Source organism: Diospyros lotus, chromosome 9 (assembly GCF_014633365.1).
Source record: "Diospyros lotus cultivar Yz01 chromosome 9, ASM1463336v1, whole genome shotgun sequence".
NCBI classification, from domain to species: Eukaryota; Viridiplantae; Streptophyta; class Magnoliopsida; order Ericales; family Ebenaceae; genus Diospyros; species Diospyros lotus.
The window spans coordinates 237,848-253,968 of NC_068346.1; the positions used below are offsets into that span (position 1 = coordinate 237,848).

General features: G+C 36.5%; 2 protein-coding genes and 2 non-coding genes across 13 annotated transcripts in view; all 4 read right to left on the bottom strand.

Annotated features, from left to right (window-relative positions):
• Nucleotides 1-537: 537 nt before the first annotated feature.
• On the bottom strand, nucleotides 538-609 carry LOC127810759 (small nucleolar RNA Z105). The gene has a single exon (XR_008025566.1). It is a non-coding gene; the product is annotated as a small nucleolar RNA Z105 (small nucleolar RNA).
• A 143-nt stretch (nucleotides 610-752) lies between these two features.
• Nucleotides 753-844, bottom strand: LOC127810717 (small nucleolar RNA SNOR75). Its single transcript, XR_008025529.1, has one exon. It is a non-coding gene; the product is annotated as a small nucleolar RNA SNOR75 (small nucleolar RNA).
• A 1,493-nt stretch (nucleotides 845-2,337) lies between these two features.
• LOC127810688 (cold-regulated 413 plasma membrane protein 2-like) lies at nucleotides 2,338-7,574 on the bottom strand. The gene is made up of 4 exons (XM_052350285.1): nucleotides 6,968-7,574; nucleotides 4,453-4,560; nucleotides 4,295-4,365; nucleotides 2,338-2,816 (listed from the first exon to the last, which is right to left on the bottom strand). The coding sequence occupies exons 1-4, from the start codon at nucleotides 7,150-7,152 to the stop codon at nucleotides 2,563-2,565; spliced, it is 618 nt and encodes a 205-aa protein (XP_052206245.1). The 5' UTR covers nucleotides 7,153-7,574; the 3' UTR covers nucleotides 2,338-2,562.
• A 3,188-nt stretch (nucleotides 7,575-10,762) lies between these two features.
• The window catches only part of LOC127809144 (uncharacterized), a 42,802-nt gene continuing 37,443 nt past the window's right edge, over nucleotides 10,763-16,121 (bottom strand). For 4 of the 10 annotated variants that reach the window (XM_052347855.1, XM_052347850.1, XM_052347849.1 and 1 more), the window contains 12 exons: nucleotides 15,736-15,852; nucleotides 15,419-15,586; nucleotides 15,162-15,290; nucleotides 14,984-15,073; nucleotides 14,730-14,836; nucleotides 14,466-14,614; nucleotides 13,460-13,542; nucleotides 13,291-13,386; nucleotides 12,929-13,051; nucleotides 12,187-12,270; nucleotides 11,597-11,740; nucleotides 10,763-11,375 (listed from right to left, as the gene is read on the bottom strand). In XM_052347855.1, coding sequence (XP_052203815.1) covers nucleotides 11,040-11,375; nucleotides 11,597-11,740; nucleotides 12,187-12,270; nucleotides 12,929-13,051; nucleotides 13,291-13,386; nucleotides 13,460-13,542; nucleotides 14,466-14,614; nucleotides 14,730-14,836; nucleotides 14,984-15,073; nucleotides 15,162-15,290; nucleotides 15,419-15,586; nucleotides 15,736-15,852 — 1,626 coding nt within the window. In that variant the 3' untranslated portion in view covers nucleotides 10,763-11,039. Of the gene's footprint in view, nucleotides 11,376-11,596; nucleotides 11,741-12,186; nucleotides 12,271-12,928; nucleotides 13,052-13,290; nucleotides 13,387-13,459; nucleotides 13,548-14,465; nucleotides 14,615-14,729; nucleotides 14,837-14,983; nucleotides 15,074-15,161; nucleotides 15,291-15,418; nucleotides 15,587-15,735; nucleotides 15,853-16,121 lie in introns of those variants that run through there. The other 6 variants (XM_052347851.1, XM_052347852.1, XR_008025079.1 and 3 more) reach the window with 6 other exon arrangements.

Here is a 16,121-nt window from a genome sequence, read left to right on the forward strand (position 1 = left end):
TCAAGATTTCAGTACGGTACAACACCACAATGAGCACAAAGATGATGGAAATCATGGTCTTTGACACTCGGTACATACAGAGCATCATATATCCAATTACTGTTAAATGGTAATATTGTACGCATGTTCACAAGGTAATCTAGGCATTCAACTCAGGGGATTTGGAGAAGGGGAGGCGGGTTGGCCTACCTACCTTTTAAGGAAGGGAATAGTAGGGTTTACAGAAGAAACAATAAGGGAGAAGTGGCAAAGTTACTTTAATCTCTTATGGGTGGGCTATTCTGCTGAAAAAAAAAAAAAAAAAGACTGAAAATTTTAAAGATTTTCTGCGAAATAAGAGATCGGATCTAATCAGATCCCCTTTCTCTTCTTTTCTTAAAATCTTCGAGCAAGCAAGAAATTTGAAAACCCATTATCCTTCGGAGCAAAAGGTCCGAGGAAAACTCAGTCAAAAGAAAACTGACGAACTTGGACCACAATCTCTTTTTCTTTTAAATTCTCAACAAAAACAGGAGAGGAGAGCGGGGCAAAGCGCATTCAGAATGAGTAGGAGGTTATTTATTCAATCAACATATTCTTCAGAACACAACGTTCTCATCATCATAATGCCGCCCCGCATTCGCTGCTCCATCTCTCATTCCATTACTAGTAAAAATAAAATCTTTATTTCGTCATGCATCATCAGCATGCATTCCTCAAGAAAAATAACAAAGAAATAGCCGAATCTAAGCAAAACTGGAAGAAGGGGGGAATTCTCTCAGACAAATGCCTCGATTTGTCGTCACGATTTCAATTGAATGGAATTAGATCGGACTCGTCATCGTATAATTGTTCATCACCGAGAAAAGCATTAATCCCCTTCGTAGAAAACAGAAAAACTAAAAAAAAAAAAAAATCAAATCAAATATTGAAGCTTTCGGGCAAGACCGATCGGCCCATCAAAACAATGGCAAACAAACACATGAAAGGAAGGTCGTGGGATGGAGCAGGGCAACGACCTGAAACCCATTGCGGCCTCACAACCTGCGCTACGCTATGTACCACTTTGGGTTGTATTTATAGCTGCGAGAAACTGCTTTAGGGTTAGGGTAAGGTCCTTGCCTGCCTTCCGCTTAATTCGCGGAAATTACGATATCACCCACCAACGCCAAGGCTTCTTCCCTTGCCCTTTTCTTCTAACCTTGATTTTTTTTTTTTTTTTAGTTTATATTCATTTCTTAACTTTTTTTAAATAGCTCACTTTGTTTTTGAAATTTTTTTCTTAAATTCATTCCTATATTAAATTATTTAAAAATTTTATGAGCAAATTTAAATTAAAAAGGCTTAACTTGACCAAAATAAAATGAAATAAGAACTAAATTAACATTTTATTCTTCTTACAAATTCTTTTACTAATTTTGATAGACTTTTTACCAAGATATTACCTATGGTTGAGAAGTTGGTACATGATATTGAAATAAGTAAGCTTAGAGATCTTGAAAGATGTTACCAATAGCTAGAGTAAATACACATTGTACTTTTTTCTTTGATTAAAGTTTTATTCCGTTGGATTTTTTATTTATTTTTTTAGCAAAGTTTTTAAAATAAAAAATAATATACTCTTTTTTCTTCACTAAGATTTTTTGTTTTTCTAATAGAATTTTAACGTAATATATTCATTGTAAAATAGACATCCAAGGAAAAGTGTCATGAAAGTAATAAAATGTATGCCTACAACTCCCCACCTTTTCATATTTCATGACTTGTTAGACAATAGTGCTTAAAATTTATTTTTACTTATTTTAGTATTTACCATATCATTAAGGCTTTTTTTTTTTTTGTAACTCAAACCATGAAAGTGATAATAAAATTTTTCACAAGAAATTGTTCCTCTTTGTTCTTCTTCATTCTCTTAGTTCACTTTTTATTCTTGCTTAATTTCATTACATTTTTATAGTTGTGGCTAAAATAATATCCTTCAAAATATTTATTTCCATGGCCTCCTTCCCTAGATAAATCTAGAACTAGAATGCCCAACCTAGCTAGACCTTCCAATCAAAAGTTGTTGGTTGGATCTACTTTTACCTAGGAAAAAAGAAAAAAAAAGAAAAAAAAAAAAGTCGTTGGATGCTTCAAAAGGCAGTTCAATTCAGCACCGTCAATCGATTTTTCTAGGCCCCGGGAGGCCTTAGGCCGGTACAAAGGGTCCATTTTTGTATATCAAAAATATTTATAATTTTTTAAACCGCCAGCTACTTAACACAGTAAGTATAAGTATTTAATATTTAAACTTGAAACTAATTGTTATCAAGGGTAAATATACACACCAACACACACAGACACAGCTGCTACTTTCCATTAGACAAACCGTATGATGCTTCTAAAATGATCAAATCTGGTTCAATGGGGTTGCTGAAATAGTTACATAATAATGCACACAGAAGAATCACGAACAGTTTATGAGAGATAGAACAGACTTGTTTCTGCAAATGAATTTGTCCGCCACACACACACACCACTATTATTACTAACTCCCAAGTTCGGAACAAAAGACACTTCACAGCAGCTGTAGGCAGTTAAATTCTAGACGAAACGGAGGACCAGTGCCCATACTGGGTACACTAACAGAAGGACGATGCCAACTGTGTTTGATACTCCATGAGCCTGTGTGAACGAATTTCTAAATCCACCAGATGCTCTGATGTGCTCTTGCAGCAGATAACAGCCAATAATTAGACATATCACAACTCCAACCCAGCTGTCCCTTATGGTGTACGCAAAGAAGCTGGGAGCAACCACGAGCAGAAGAATCAACGACCCCGGCATCTCCAGCCAATCTGCACATGACATGACCAACACAGGCGATGAAGGCGACATAACAAGTTCTAGATGAGGACTAATTAAACTTTTAATTCATGTCGAACATGCCAATTAAGCACCTTCCATTACTATCAGCACCAGGAATTTCATGAATGCATAAATTCTTTTGATTCAAAAGGCCAGTGTGTAACATATTCAAGACAGATGGAAGAGAAACAAAGCAAGAGAACATAGTTCGGATGGAAGAGAAACAATTCTCATCAAATTAAAGAATAGTATGCTGTGACATACCACCATAAGCCATTATAAATTTTCCCCAAATAACCAATCCAAAATTTGTTAATGAACATAACATTTAAAAAAAAGGATCAGATAACCAGTTTGTTTGCAGAAAACGGTGCTAAATGTTCTTCAAATTACTGTAGCCACCAAGCAGTTTCATAAATCTATTTATTCTAAACAAGTTATTATAATTAAATAATACACTAGCTAAACCAATGTATTCAATCATAAGTCACTACAAGGCAGCGGGAACCTTTAGCAAAAATGTTCACCAGTCAATAATGCAGCGGTTAATAATAAGGCAATCAGTCACAAGGTTGATTGACATACCTTCTCAAGGATATAACAAATAAAATAGGAACTGCAAGCATATTCTGCTGGGAGACTTAGAGGTCTGTTAAGTTGTGGAAAATGATTTTCAGTTTTCTATCTCCAAGTTCTATAAAATTTTTAGTTTTCATTTTCCATAAAAAATTTAAAAAATTCATTCAAATGTTAGAAGTGCAAATAACTAATTTCCAATCTAAACATTGGAACATATGTGAGAGAGAGAGAGAGAGAGAGAGAGAGAGATGTCATTCTTTTGTGTAACTTGTGTTAGGAGAAAGAGATGGAGATGATTTGGGCAAAATTTTGTGGAAAACCGCATTTTCTAATTCTCCAAATTAGCAAGGAGAACTTAAAAAACTCATTTTAGGAGTTTTTCAAGTTTAGTTCAATTTTGAAAAACTGCATTTTCCAAATCTCCATTTTTTATTTGGAAGATTTTTAAATTTGTACAAGTTTTCTAATTATCCATCTTTGTGGAGTAATTTTTAGGAAAATGGGGGCTATTTTCCACAACTGAACAGTTCCTACATTTCTAAATTATACTGCATAATACAAAGGCAAATAGATTAAGCACAGCATCTCAAGCTGTCACAATTATATACGGGTTTAGAGTGATAATCACCCAAGTCCTGAATCCTGATGCTAGCCCCTACAACTAAATACATTCAGTTCAAAGATATGAAATTTGTGCCAACATCCAAATATAAAACCAGCAAGCTCAGAATCAAAAGTGGAACATTTGGTTAAGGCATAGATTATAAGGTTATGTGAGTAGACAAAGTCTGCTGTTAAGATGACACAGAATCAGACCATATCTATAGGAAGGATGAAATCATATTCTGCAACACAAGCCATGCTTCACACTTTACAACCAGATTATTACCTGGGAAATGACGAGGAAAAAATAGCTTCAATATAACTGCAATGAAAGCAACCCATTTCCCAAAATCTCCTCTGTGGAACCAAGAGAGCTCATCAAAAACACAAATTTCAATTAAGAAGGAAAACAGAATAAAGTACCACAAAGTGAAAAACGTTCACCTTAAGAAGCTGAACAAGACCGAAGGAAGACTGAGGAAAATGTAAGGGACTAGAAGGGAAGTCAAAATGTTTGTTTTCCAGTTTGTTCGATCCAATATCAACAAGTAACTGCAGGAAACACATAAGGAATGGGTTCATATATAAGCCTCTCCAGATTCCAGAAGTTGGTCATAAGCTACACAGCAAGGTTATGAATACTGATACAAACACAGATATGGAAGCACATAGATACTAACATGAGATACGGTGATTTAAAGAAAATAAGGATAACAGTACGGTGGAGGGGGGGGGGGAATTATGATCCAATAAAAGTAACATCTACAAACCATAAAAGTTACAACATTAATGGATATAGCCAAATAGTGAGTCTTGCATGTACTCAGGCTTCAGTAACTTATTGGAGAATAAAAAGGATTTTTCGTAAAAAAATCATGTATATATGTTAATCTTATTGTTTTGTTTTCTTTCATTTATCCTTATGATTTATTTACTTATTATTACTATTATTATTGGAGTGACATGTATCTGAGGTAAAATGAAAAATCAAGTGAATGATATGCTGTAAGTACAACTTTTAAGGCACAGATTGATCTACGCTTGTGCAATCTGCTTCTGTCAAACTGTTACAAGAAACACGTTTAAATGTTTGGCCATTTTAATGTTATATTTGAAACAGAACAATCTATATATAAAATAGAGTTGATAGTGGAAAGCAAAGGATATCACAGGGTGCAGCATTTTACACACAGGAATAACTGTGCCAGAGTCTAAATACAAGTGGAAAAAGCAAAGAACCAAAAAAATCAAATTCCAAAGTTAGTTCATAGATTGCTTGTACTCGATACAAATGAAACTCAACCACAAGCATACAAAATTTTAAAGAAATCATCAGAAATCTTAAATTTTAGTAGCAATGATAATCTATAGAATTGACAAGAGTAGACACCATGGAAGTACAGAGGACAGTAGTATGATACAGCTACAGAAACTAATTTTCCTTACCACAGAAACATATGTAATAGATGCAGGAAAAATGTAATGTTTCCACCTAAAAATTTGGAAGAAGGCATATCTTCTACACAAAGGCAGGGCAATTGGATCTCCGGTCACAAGTATTCCTTCCTTATTTAGGTATATAACGAAGCTGAAATCTTAAACTAGAAAAAGGCCACACTCTGCCTTTAGGTCTTCTATTACATAACCAAAATCCTCCAGGGAATTGGTCAATTCTGGAGTTTAGCCTCAGGTCCCATTTTTACCAGACAGCACAAAGGGATGCCTTTCACAACAGTTATGATATTTGGAACGAAGGCAGGCAATTGGATCTTCGGCGCAAGTATTCCGTTGCATCCTTATTCAGGTATATAATCAAGTTGCAATGTTAAACAGAAAATGGCCACACACTTCCCTACAGGTCTTCTGTAATATAACCAAAATCCTTCAGGGAATTGGTTGACTCTGGAGTTTAGGCTCCAAGTGAGTTCCCAATTTTGCCAGACAAGCACCAATGGTATGCCTTCACAACAGTAATTGATGACCTTGTAACTGCAAGGGGCATCCCCGTGTATGAGGCTTCTTGTTTTGCTAAGGTTGGGGAAGGGTAATTTTTATAAGCAATCTTACCCTCACTTTGCCAAGAGGCTGTTTCTACACACAAGCCCATGACTTATAGGTCACAAAAGAGCAACCTTACCACTAATATCAAGGATTGTCCTCAATCCTGTAAATGAAAATCCTACTGGATAAAGCACAATAGTCCTTTCTCCTGTCTATAGGAGGCATTCCCTGGTAGACTCCTCCAGTTGGTGGTGGCAACTTGATTGACTAAAACCAAGATACTTTGTTTAAGTGGTAAAAGCCCCAAATAAACAACCAAACTCAAACTGACTCTCTGGATTGGGCATTGATTGCAAAGTCCAACCCTACTGTTTGCCAGTTGTGACCCTGCTTCTGCCACTAAAATCATAATATACAGTTGGCCATAGAACCCAAATTGACTCTATGATTGCCTTTAAATTTATCTAAATCAACTTCATTTACATTCATCCACTATTGACAAGCCAACTAATCCACAATTATTTGTAGATCAAGTGGGAAAAAAAAAAAACAAAAAAGAGAACAACAGGTATAGTTGATGGAATGAGTTCTGCAAGGTGGTACAATTCCGTCAAACTATTACATACAAATCATGACAGTGACAGACAGGATAGAAAAGAGTAAATTTTTAAATAAAAAAAAGGTAAAATTATCCACTAGAAGGGTAGGAATAAAAAATACTAAATATGTTCTCCTCCTTCAACAACGATCAACATAAATTGGTACCAGCACTTTTCACAGTGTTTAATATTAGGACATACAAAAGCAGCCAACCATCAAAAACCCCAGCCAAAGTTAAGATTGGAAATTCCCAAACGGAGTCAAAGATCAAGAATATCTTTGATCAGAAGAAGAGGGAGGCGGGGGGGTTATGAGGGCATGATTACGGAGAAGTGGTAGAATAAAGTAAAAAACGTACATAGCAGCAAAGGAGGCAATCCATTTGAGGAAGGAAGTGCCGAAGCCTAGGCCGCCGAGCTTGGCGACGTCGGAGACAAGACGCTTGGCGGCGATCTTGAGCTCGTTGATGTCGGAATCGATCAACTGGGCAGTGTTTGAATCAGTCTTCATGGCCAGGTGCTGCGAGGTGCTAGTCCTCCTCATATTTCTCGCTCAGATCTGATGAGATGGGATGTGATCTGATTCTCCAAACCCCAAACTTCAATCCCGAGGGAGTTAAAGACACACAGAGACAGAGTGCGTTGTGTTGCGCTGGGCTGTGCCGTGGAGGGTAGTGTATGACGTGAAGACACGATTCTTCGATAATATTCGTACGGGGAGACCAGACGACGTCGTTCGGGATCCTTGTTTCCTTTCAGCGGTATCCCTGAATGGAATGGGATGGGACAACTGAACCGGCGCGAATTTAAACTGTTATTTCTGGTTGGGTGCCGAAGCCCGCTTCTTAAGCCTTCTTATGCTTGCGCTTACAGGCGGATGGATGGACTACTTGCGTTTGGCCTGCCCTGCAACTACAGTCTACTGCTGGTGAAGTGAGAACAGGACCACGCCGTCCGAAGGATCGGCTAAATTTTTCACAATTGTTTATTTTGTCAAATCAAACCTTTAAATTAGCGAGGGACTGACTTGTTTGATTGAGAGTGATTGAATCACATCAACACTTTTTTAATTTTGTTTCTTGCACGTATTCCAAGCAGATTCTTTGGCACCTTTGATCCTATTCCCTATTTAGTTTAGTTGTGGGTTGGAACTTGGATGTTACCAGGTGGCTGGCGTTTACATGGCCGATGGTCTTCAAAGGCGTTTGGGACTCTTCTTCCCAATTAGCCCTCTGCCTACGTATTGCCACTCTGATTCATGCCCATCAAAGACTAACTTATTACAAGCTCATGCTCTCCTCCTTCAAAACTGAATCTTTCCCTTACCTTACTTGTCTACGCTATGGTGCTTCTGGTTTTAGAATGTTCTTATAATTTACATGGATTTGTTTTGCTTTATAATTTCATTATTCTTTTTCTAGCTCAGTGGTATGCCCCAACTCTCATCCTTTTAGATCTTGTTTCTGTACATTCTTTTTTTTTTTTTTTCAAACTTTAAGAATTGAATTAAATTAAATTAAAAATATACTCCATTTTCTTTTCTTGGCCTTTAATCTTTTAAAATATTAAATAACACCTTATTAATTTCTAATTTTTGTTACTTGTAACTGGCCAACATTCTCTCTATTTAAGAGGGGTAATTGTTGGGAAAAAAATATAAATTTATGCCATATACAAATTAATTATTGGGTTCGGACAAGTCTCGACCACGTCTAATATTTAGAACCCAAAAAATAAAGCCTCAAATAAATAGAATAATTGATAGATGATTACTTATGTATAAACAAAAATAAGCAATAAAAATGTAAAAATAAACACAAAGCGATTTATCGTGATTCACCCGTTAATGAGAGCTGCATCCATGTCGAGCTCCAATGAGGAGAACTCAATGTATTATTGAAAAAGTGATTACAGCTTTAGTATACATATTTTATTTATTCACTCATTGTACAAATAAAAGCTCTCTAACAAAAATACTCCATAACTACAATAAATTATAAATTAGAGGCAAAACTCTAAAAAACAAAGATAAAAAGAACTGTATAAAGAGTTATCGTAAATTAAGGAGAATGAAAACCCTAAAAGCAACGGTGAGGATTTAATTTGGAAAGGGAGATCAACGACAAAAAAAGCAACAAATTAAGCGACAAGAGAGTACTAGAGAATCAACGAGCCATAAAACGACACGGGATTGCGTTTAACCATCCGCTTTTTGTTACTCCAAAACAACAGCATTTTGGAGTAACCACCGAAGGATTGACAGGTGATCATCTACCCCTTGTCCAAACCGGCAGTGTTTGATGAAAGCTCACCATATTTGTTTTGTAAGATTGGGGGGGCCACTGAATTAGAACCATTATTTTAAAATTTAATCAAGTGAACTTGAAAGAAAACCTTGGAGAATTGGATACAAAGGAGCACATGAAACCCACTTCAAAAAGAACATACTAGTCATGCTAAATTAACGTTTTTTAGTTCCACCACCATGAAACATCTGGAAATTAAGCTTTTTTAGTATTTATTAGATATATACCGAGCATATATATACACAAATTCTAACATGGCAAGATGTTTTAGCCATCAAGAAGAGTTGCAATCTAGCTGAGAAAAAAGAGATTCGGCATCCATCACACACACACACACACACACACACATATATAGCATGGATCCAACAAACTCGGTCCTCTAGTGTCTAGCCAGCCGGTGGGAACTGGGAAGCAAAGACTGGAGCGCTTGGAAAGTAAATTTATTAAGGAGCAGAGAAAGCATCGTCCAGCTGTTCTTCCATCCACTGGTGCTGCTGGCTGCTGCTGCTGCTGCTGAGGAGGGCTTGGAAAGTGCTTCTGATCTTGCTGGAGCGCTTGTGCATGCGAATTCGCCGGAGAACCACGTCCTTATCTAGAGGCTGATGATGATGTTGATGATGTTGAGAGGCCGATTTAGCCTCCGATGATGGTTTCAAGTAGAGGCAGGTTGTAACCGATGAGTTTCTCTCGTCTCCAGAGTCTGATGATGATTGTGAGAGACGGTAGTTAATCACTTCCTCGGCCTGGGACGATAGTCTCTTAGCAGCAGATATCACAAAATTAGCCATTTCTTCTCTTTCTTCCTTGTAATGGAAATGGGGAATCGTATTTAACAATCTTAGTCCCTTCGGGAGTTGAGTATCAGCGAGAGAGAGGGTTGTTTTCGTTAATTGTTTTAGAGTTTTCGGTGGGCTGGCAGTGGGTCGTGTAAGTGGTTTTAGGAAAATGCTATTTATACTCGCTGCATCTTGAAGTACTAAACAGTCAAAATAATAAAAATACTCTTTGAGCCGATGAAACATGACTAAAATATTTTTGACTCAAAATAATAAGATGGTGGGGTGAGGTGAGACGAGACACGAAGACACAAGAGATATTTTAAGTATTTGCGTGTATGTGCAACCTAAGATATAATTCTTGATGTAGAAATAATATCATCCGTCTACAATTTTTGATATAGAAATAGCATCATCCGTAATTTTAATTTGTCTGCTACTAGAAAATAATAATTAATTGTGCGGATTTATCAGTTGCATTTGAGTCCTTCGATCGGGTTCTAATGCTATTTGGTTCTTGAGTGGTGTTGTTGGATTCAGTACTAGCTGTGACCTGAATCCGTGCCGGTGCCGGCCAATTAAGCATGCATGTATCTTGAACTTGAAATGGGATGAGGTGAGGTCGGCTGAAATTAGAAATAGAAGATGTAACTGTATTGTACTATTATCATCAGGTTCAGTCCATTTTCTAAGAAAATTTTCTATTCTTGATCTTAGCTAATTTTGAATTTTTTTTTAATAATTCTTGATAAACTAAATATAGAAATAAAAATGTACCTTCATTTTATTTATTGTCATCGGATGAGGACGAGAGAAGATATGGGAGAAAACAGTGGGCAGCTGGCCTTCCCATTGTTTTGGTTTTGGGGGGTGGGAAAAACGGGGAGCGTGCTACAGCTACACTACTAACCGACTAACTTGAACTTGTGGGTGTCTTTTTGGGACCCTCCCCCTCCAACGAACCCTCTAGACCAAATCAAGTGATTTTGTTTGGAAGAAATTATATGCAATTCTAGAAATGAGAACCAAATTCCAGTATATTCGTATTCTGGAGATGAAACAAGAACACAGATTAACTGATTACTTTGATTTTACTTTTTATCATCAACTTTCGTGCTTCAAGGCTTATTTAACAGTCAATTCACCACTGAACCACCCAAACTAGCTAGAAGTAGAAAGAGCCTTCTCGGGTCGTCCTCATCAGAATAATTACATGGTTTGATTCCACGATACAAAAAGAGGCAGCCTACCCCCTAACGTATGAGCCCATTGAACTACGGCACAATTTCGGCTCTACAAGCCTTCCATCTTCATTGCTCCAGTGACTAGAAAATGCAAAACATTTAAGTTTATTCATTGTTATTTTGGTCGACAAAACTTAACAAAAACCCACTAACTATCCTTCTTGCTACAGGATGAGGAATACTGCGACATAAGCGTCCATCAACATAGGCAAGCACCCCAGATAGCACAAACTTGCCAATTCCCCATTTCCACGAAAGCTTCATCTTCTGTCCTTGGATGGCAGTAGCAGGGATAATGGCTTTCTGATCATCACCCACAGATTTCTTCTTCCCTTTCATCCTGTCTATGAACTTACTAGCTTGCCTTCTCAACTGACGAATTGCAAAACTCACGAAGAGGTGTTCGCACAATGTCAGTACTGTTGGCCTTATTTTCCACTCCTGCAGTATATATTCAGCATATCAAATACATATATAAATGTATATAGTACTGTTGAACTAATGAAGTGTTAGTTGGGAGCATTTTACAGCCGCCCACGAAAACAAAATAGTAAGTTGGCAGCAAATTGACATGCACGAGAACAAAAAGAAAAGAGGACCTCACTTGAAAGGCAGATCCTTTCAAAATAAAGAAATGTAAATTAAACAAAACAAACACATACACTATCTCCACGACGATGGTATAGAGGTTGAGAAGCTACGGAAGAATCTCCCTTCAACAATGCCTTGCTAATAAGGAAGCCCTTCACACGGTCCATGATCTCCTCTATAAGGGAACTATTTGGGGGTAGGTTTTTGAGAAACACCTGTTAAAGAATGGTAATGCATGAAAGATTTTACATTGAACAATGAATTTAGCATGGCTCTAGCAAGAAGTAAGTGTTCTTAAAAGTCTTTTTGTTGAATTGACGATGACCACAGTAAGATTCTAAACGGAGTTGAACTTCACATCAGCCATGATACAAATATTTGTTTGAATTTCAGAGTTAAATCCTATTCTGTCATCATTGCACCAAAGCTAAACACAAGTAGTGTCATGTGACATTTTTATGAAACAAATTCACATATTTAGGAATCAAATGTTGTGTGACATTGACAGTGAATGCCAGGCAATAAGGTCTTTACTGTGATATCAAACTTGCAACATCTTCTATAATTGGTGTTTATTTAACTAGTGCTCTGTTTTCTCATAAGAAAGTAGCGTGATAATAGAATGACTACCAAAATAAGAGGCAAATGAAAAGGAAAATACCTGATTGTCAATAACTCTGACTCTCAGATATTCTTGTTTATATATCGCATCTAGCATAGCTTGCAGGTACCCTTCAATATATAACTGCATTTTAACATATGTAGAATAAATATCTAAGGATTTTATATTTCACAACCTGCTACAGAGAAAATGTCAGGATAATATTGAAACAAAAAAGGGTGTCCGGTGCACGAAGCCCCCCCTCTTTGCAAGGGTCAGCAGAGAGCCATTTTTATATACACTCTTATCGATTCTTTGCAAAGAGGCTATTTTCACAACTTGGACCTATGACCTTCCAGTCACAAAGAGCAATCTTACCATTGCTACCACCGCTTACCATTGATTACACTGAAACAACAAATATATGTATATATACACATTTATTTATTTATATGGTTGGCAAATGAAAACAACATAATGATACAAACAATCAACTTTAGTACCAGCTAATGCGACAGCCTTTTGACTACAGTTTCGTAATCCATCCCACAAAATGCTCCCTAATCAATTCTATTAACATATTATTGCACTTTAAAATGTACCCTAAGAGACTTCCAAAATGTCCTTATTATCAATTTCAGCAGAGGGGGATCAACTACATTACAAAGTAAATTTTGCAGTAGTTTACATTTTCCAGAAGAAGCATAGATAAGTAAGAGTAGCAAATGAGATAGAACATCCCTGGAATATGTAAGAAAAAGGAAACAAAGTATCATAGAAACAAGCACATATATAGACATACCTCATCAATCCCAGGACTTTGATCAAGTACAATTTTTCGATTTGGGCCACCTTCCATGAAAGCAGCACTCAGTACTGACGGTTCCATAGCCAACTTCAATATTCCTTGGTGAAAACCATTCACCTGAAAAAACCAAGGACAACCAAAATTTTGAAATTGTCAACATGAAAATTTTTGTAATGAAAATTTTCCGCACATATTCATTAATAAGACAAGTAGCTGATGAAAAGCAAAACAATAAAAAAAAAAAAAAAGTATAGTTTTAACAACTTGAAGTTTAGGTATCTCCAGAGGATGATGGATCTCAAAAGAAACAGGGTACATCCATGCAGAGAAAGTATCCATTGAATGAGAAATCTCACCATTCCATTAAAACCACTTGCTTCTGCACCCTTTAGCACTGAGTCTGATATTTCAGTGACTGCAGCAAAGAGTATATTCGAACCAGCTGTTTTAATCTGCAAAACAACAGGCAATGAAAATTAGGCAATTGTAATAGCACAAACAGAATTAAAATGGTATAAGACTTACAGTTTGTCCAAGATCTCCAAGGTAACGTTTTGTCCCAGAAAATCCTCTACCATCAATACATTTGCTGATGAGTTTGAATGTACCTGTCCTTGACAGTTGAAACATCACCAATGATTAGAATTTGAAGGTTGGCAGTTTGCAAATAAGGGATTGGCAGTGAGCAGGTGGGGCTTAACATATTAAATGAATACCTAGATCGCTAGAGATACAAATAAGACCAGCATACCTGTCTTCTAGTAATCTAATATCCAATAGTATCTATAGCTTATTTTATTTAGGAGATGATATAGCATTGTCTTGCCAAGAAATTATGTATTTTATGAGATTTCATATACAGCTACTTTTACCTAGATCACCTTAAAAAGTTGCAATCTGAAAATTACCGAGAACAAAAAACATGCAAATATATATATATATATATATGGAAGGTGCTCTGATATAATTCCAAATTCTGGCTTCTAATGAATTGATTTTATTTATCAAAAAAAAAAGAATTGATTTTATATGCTTTCCAAATCTAATTATACTTTATGCATTATAACTAGGTGCATCCCACATTTTAAAAATGTGATAGAACACAAAATGTGGTATCAAATACAGATGGACTAGTGTTGGTGGGGGGATTTCTACAGTTCATGGCCTCAGTAAAGCCAGCCATTCACCTCCAAATACCATTTTTCCATAAGTAATTCAACTAAATAGCTCACCATGATATCTGTGTTGCCCCTTATGCATGAAACACCCTTTGTAATAGGGCCCAGCATTAGCAAAAAGGCTATAACTGGATCAGTCATTAAATTTTCAGGCCTCCTTTCAAGCTATCTTAAGAGGCCCATTGACCATCATTACGAAGGCAAATGAACAAAACAATACGGAGAATAACACAACACAGAGAAGAGGAGAGGTGAAGTCCCAGGGGATAGGATGGAAGATGCTCATTAGTTCTTTCATGAAAAATCCAAATACAAGTGCATGTGTGTGTGTGTGTGAGAGAGAGAGAGAGTACCTATTGTTAAACCTGGAATACTGATCAGGCCACTAGAAGGATCAAAAAAGACATCGAGAGAGGAAGATGCTAAGTCGTCAAAAATAGAAGCAAAAGCTGGTGGAAGCAAAGGGCTTCCCTTTGCCATATAGATTGCCCTCATGGCATACCTAGAGAACCATACCACCTCTTATAAGTTAAAAAGAAAAATAATGAAACATGCATAAAGCTTAAACTTGGTAAAAAATAGGGAAAGAAACAACAACAATTGAGTGAGATGCTCACCATGAATAATGTTGTCCACATTTAATAAACAATTCCCTTATGGTAATCAAAGCATGAGTAACCAAGACCCCATTGAGCTCCACAGTCATACGCTTAATAGCAGGGATCTGAAGAAGAAAAATGATACAGGCCCCAAAAAGTTGGGGGAAAAGGGAAAAAAAATAAAATAAGAGATGGAAGAATGAATTAAAAATATAACACAAATTCCATGCATAAGGGCATAGAGCTGTGTAGTTTTAATAAAGTAGAAATACCTTTACCACACTATGTAGCAAAGATCTCAACATTTCCTGTGCTGAGCTATAGCTTGAATATGAATCCCCTGGAAGAAAGCTTGCTATGATCTTCATAAATGTACACATACATATAAGCTAATTGCCACGACGAAAGAAAATCATTAACAAACTAAAGTTATAGACATTAAGTATCAACCTTTACTGGGTGGATCTCAAAATGATCAAAGTAATATTGTTGACTCTGAGTACTCGAATCACTGAGGGATGTTCTCCAAAATGGAACAAGTCGCATTAGTGTTTCCTCATCAAGATTCAAGTCAATTGGCTGTGGATATGGTTGATATTTATCAGTAACTTACCCCAACAGTTACCATGCTGTTCGGAACCAAACATGAAAAGATACAACTACTCCACAGAAAATATGGCAAAAACCCACTGTTATACTTCTCTTACCCTTACAAGAACTGATGAGTACTGTACTTGTTTCACCTTGGAACTGGATGAAAGTAGGACGAAAACTATATGGATCATATCATCATTTGAGTTACCATGGTATGATTGATGTCTCCGAAGCATTGCTGCAAAAGGAGCTCCTTCCCACTTCTGATCTACACTGAGTGACTGCATTTCACACAGATATTATATGATTAAAATCTAAGGAAATAGACCTATCTCTGGAATTTTTAGATTCTTTTATGCAATCAAACTGCAGGCACAAATATACGAGGTCCACAATCATTTAAAGTTCACCAGTTACTTAAAATACTTACCTGCACAGTGATCTTGTTGTACTTGTGCTTATGAGTAAGCATAGAATCCAAATTGATGTTTCCAAGTCTCACAACTGCAATTGGTGAGTAAATTGATGCTTTACTCATATCCATCTCCTTCGGCCAATTATAAAATTACAGAAACATGTTAATTGAAGCAACCTCTCACGCTAAGCAATGCAACTATGATATTGTAACTTTCCTGTTATTAGAATACAATATAAAACAAGGCCGCTAGCTATCCTACTTACCTGTCAATTCCTTTTTGTCCCCTTTTTTAATTATGATTGTTATTTTTCCTTTTTTGAAACAAGGAGTCAAATGCAACTCTATTCAAGAAGTTAAAAAGGGCCATAATCTATGTGATTAGAGTATAAAAGACAAAG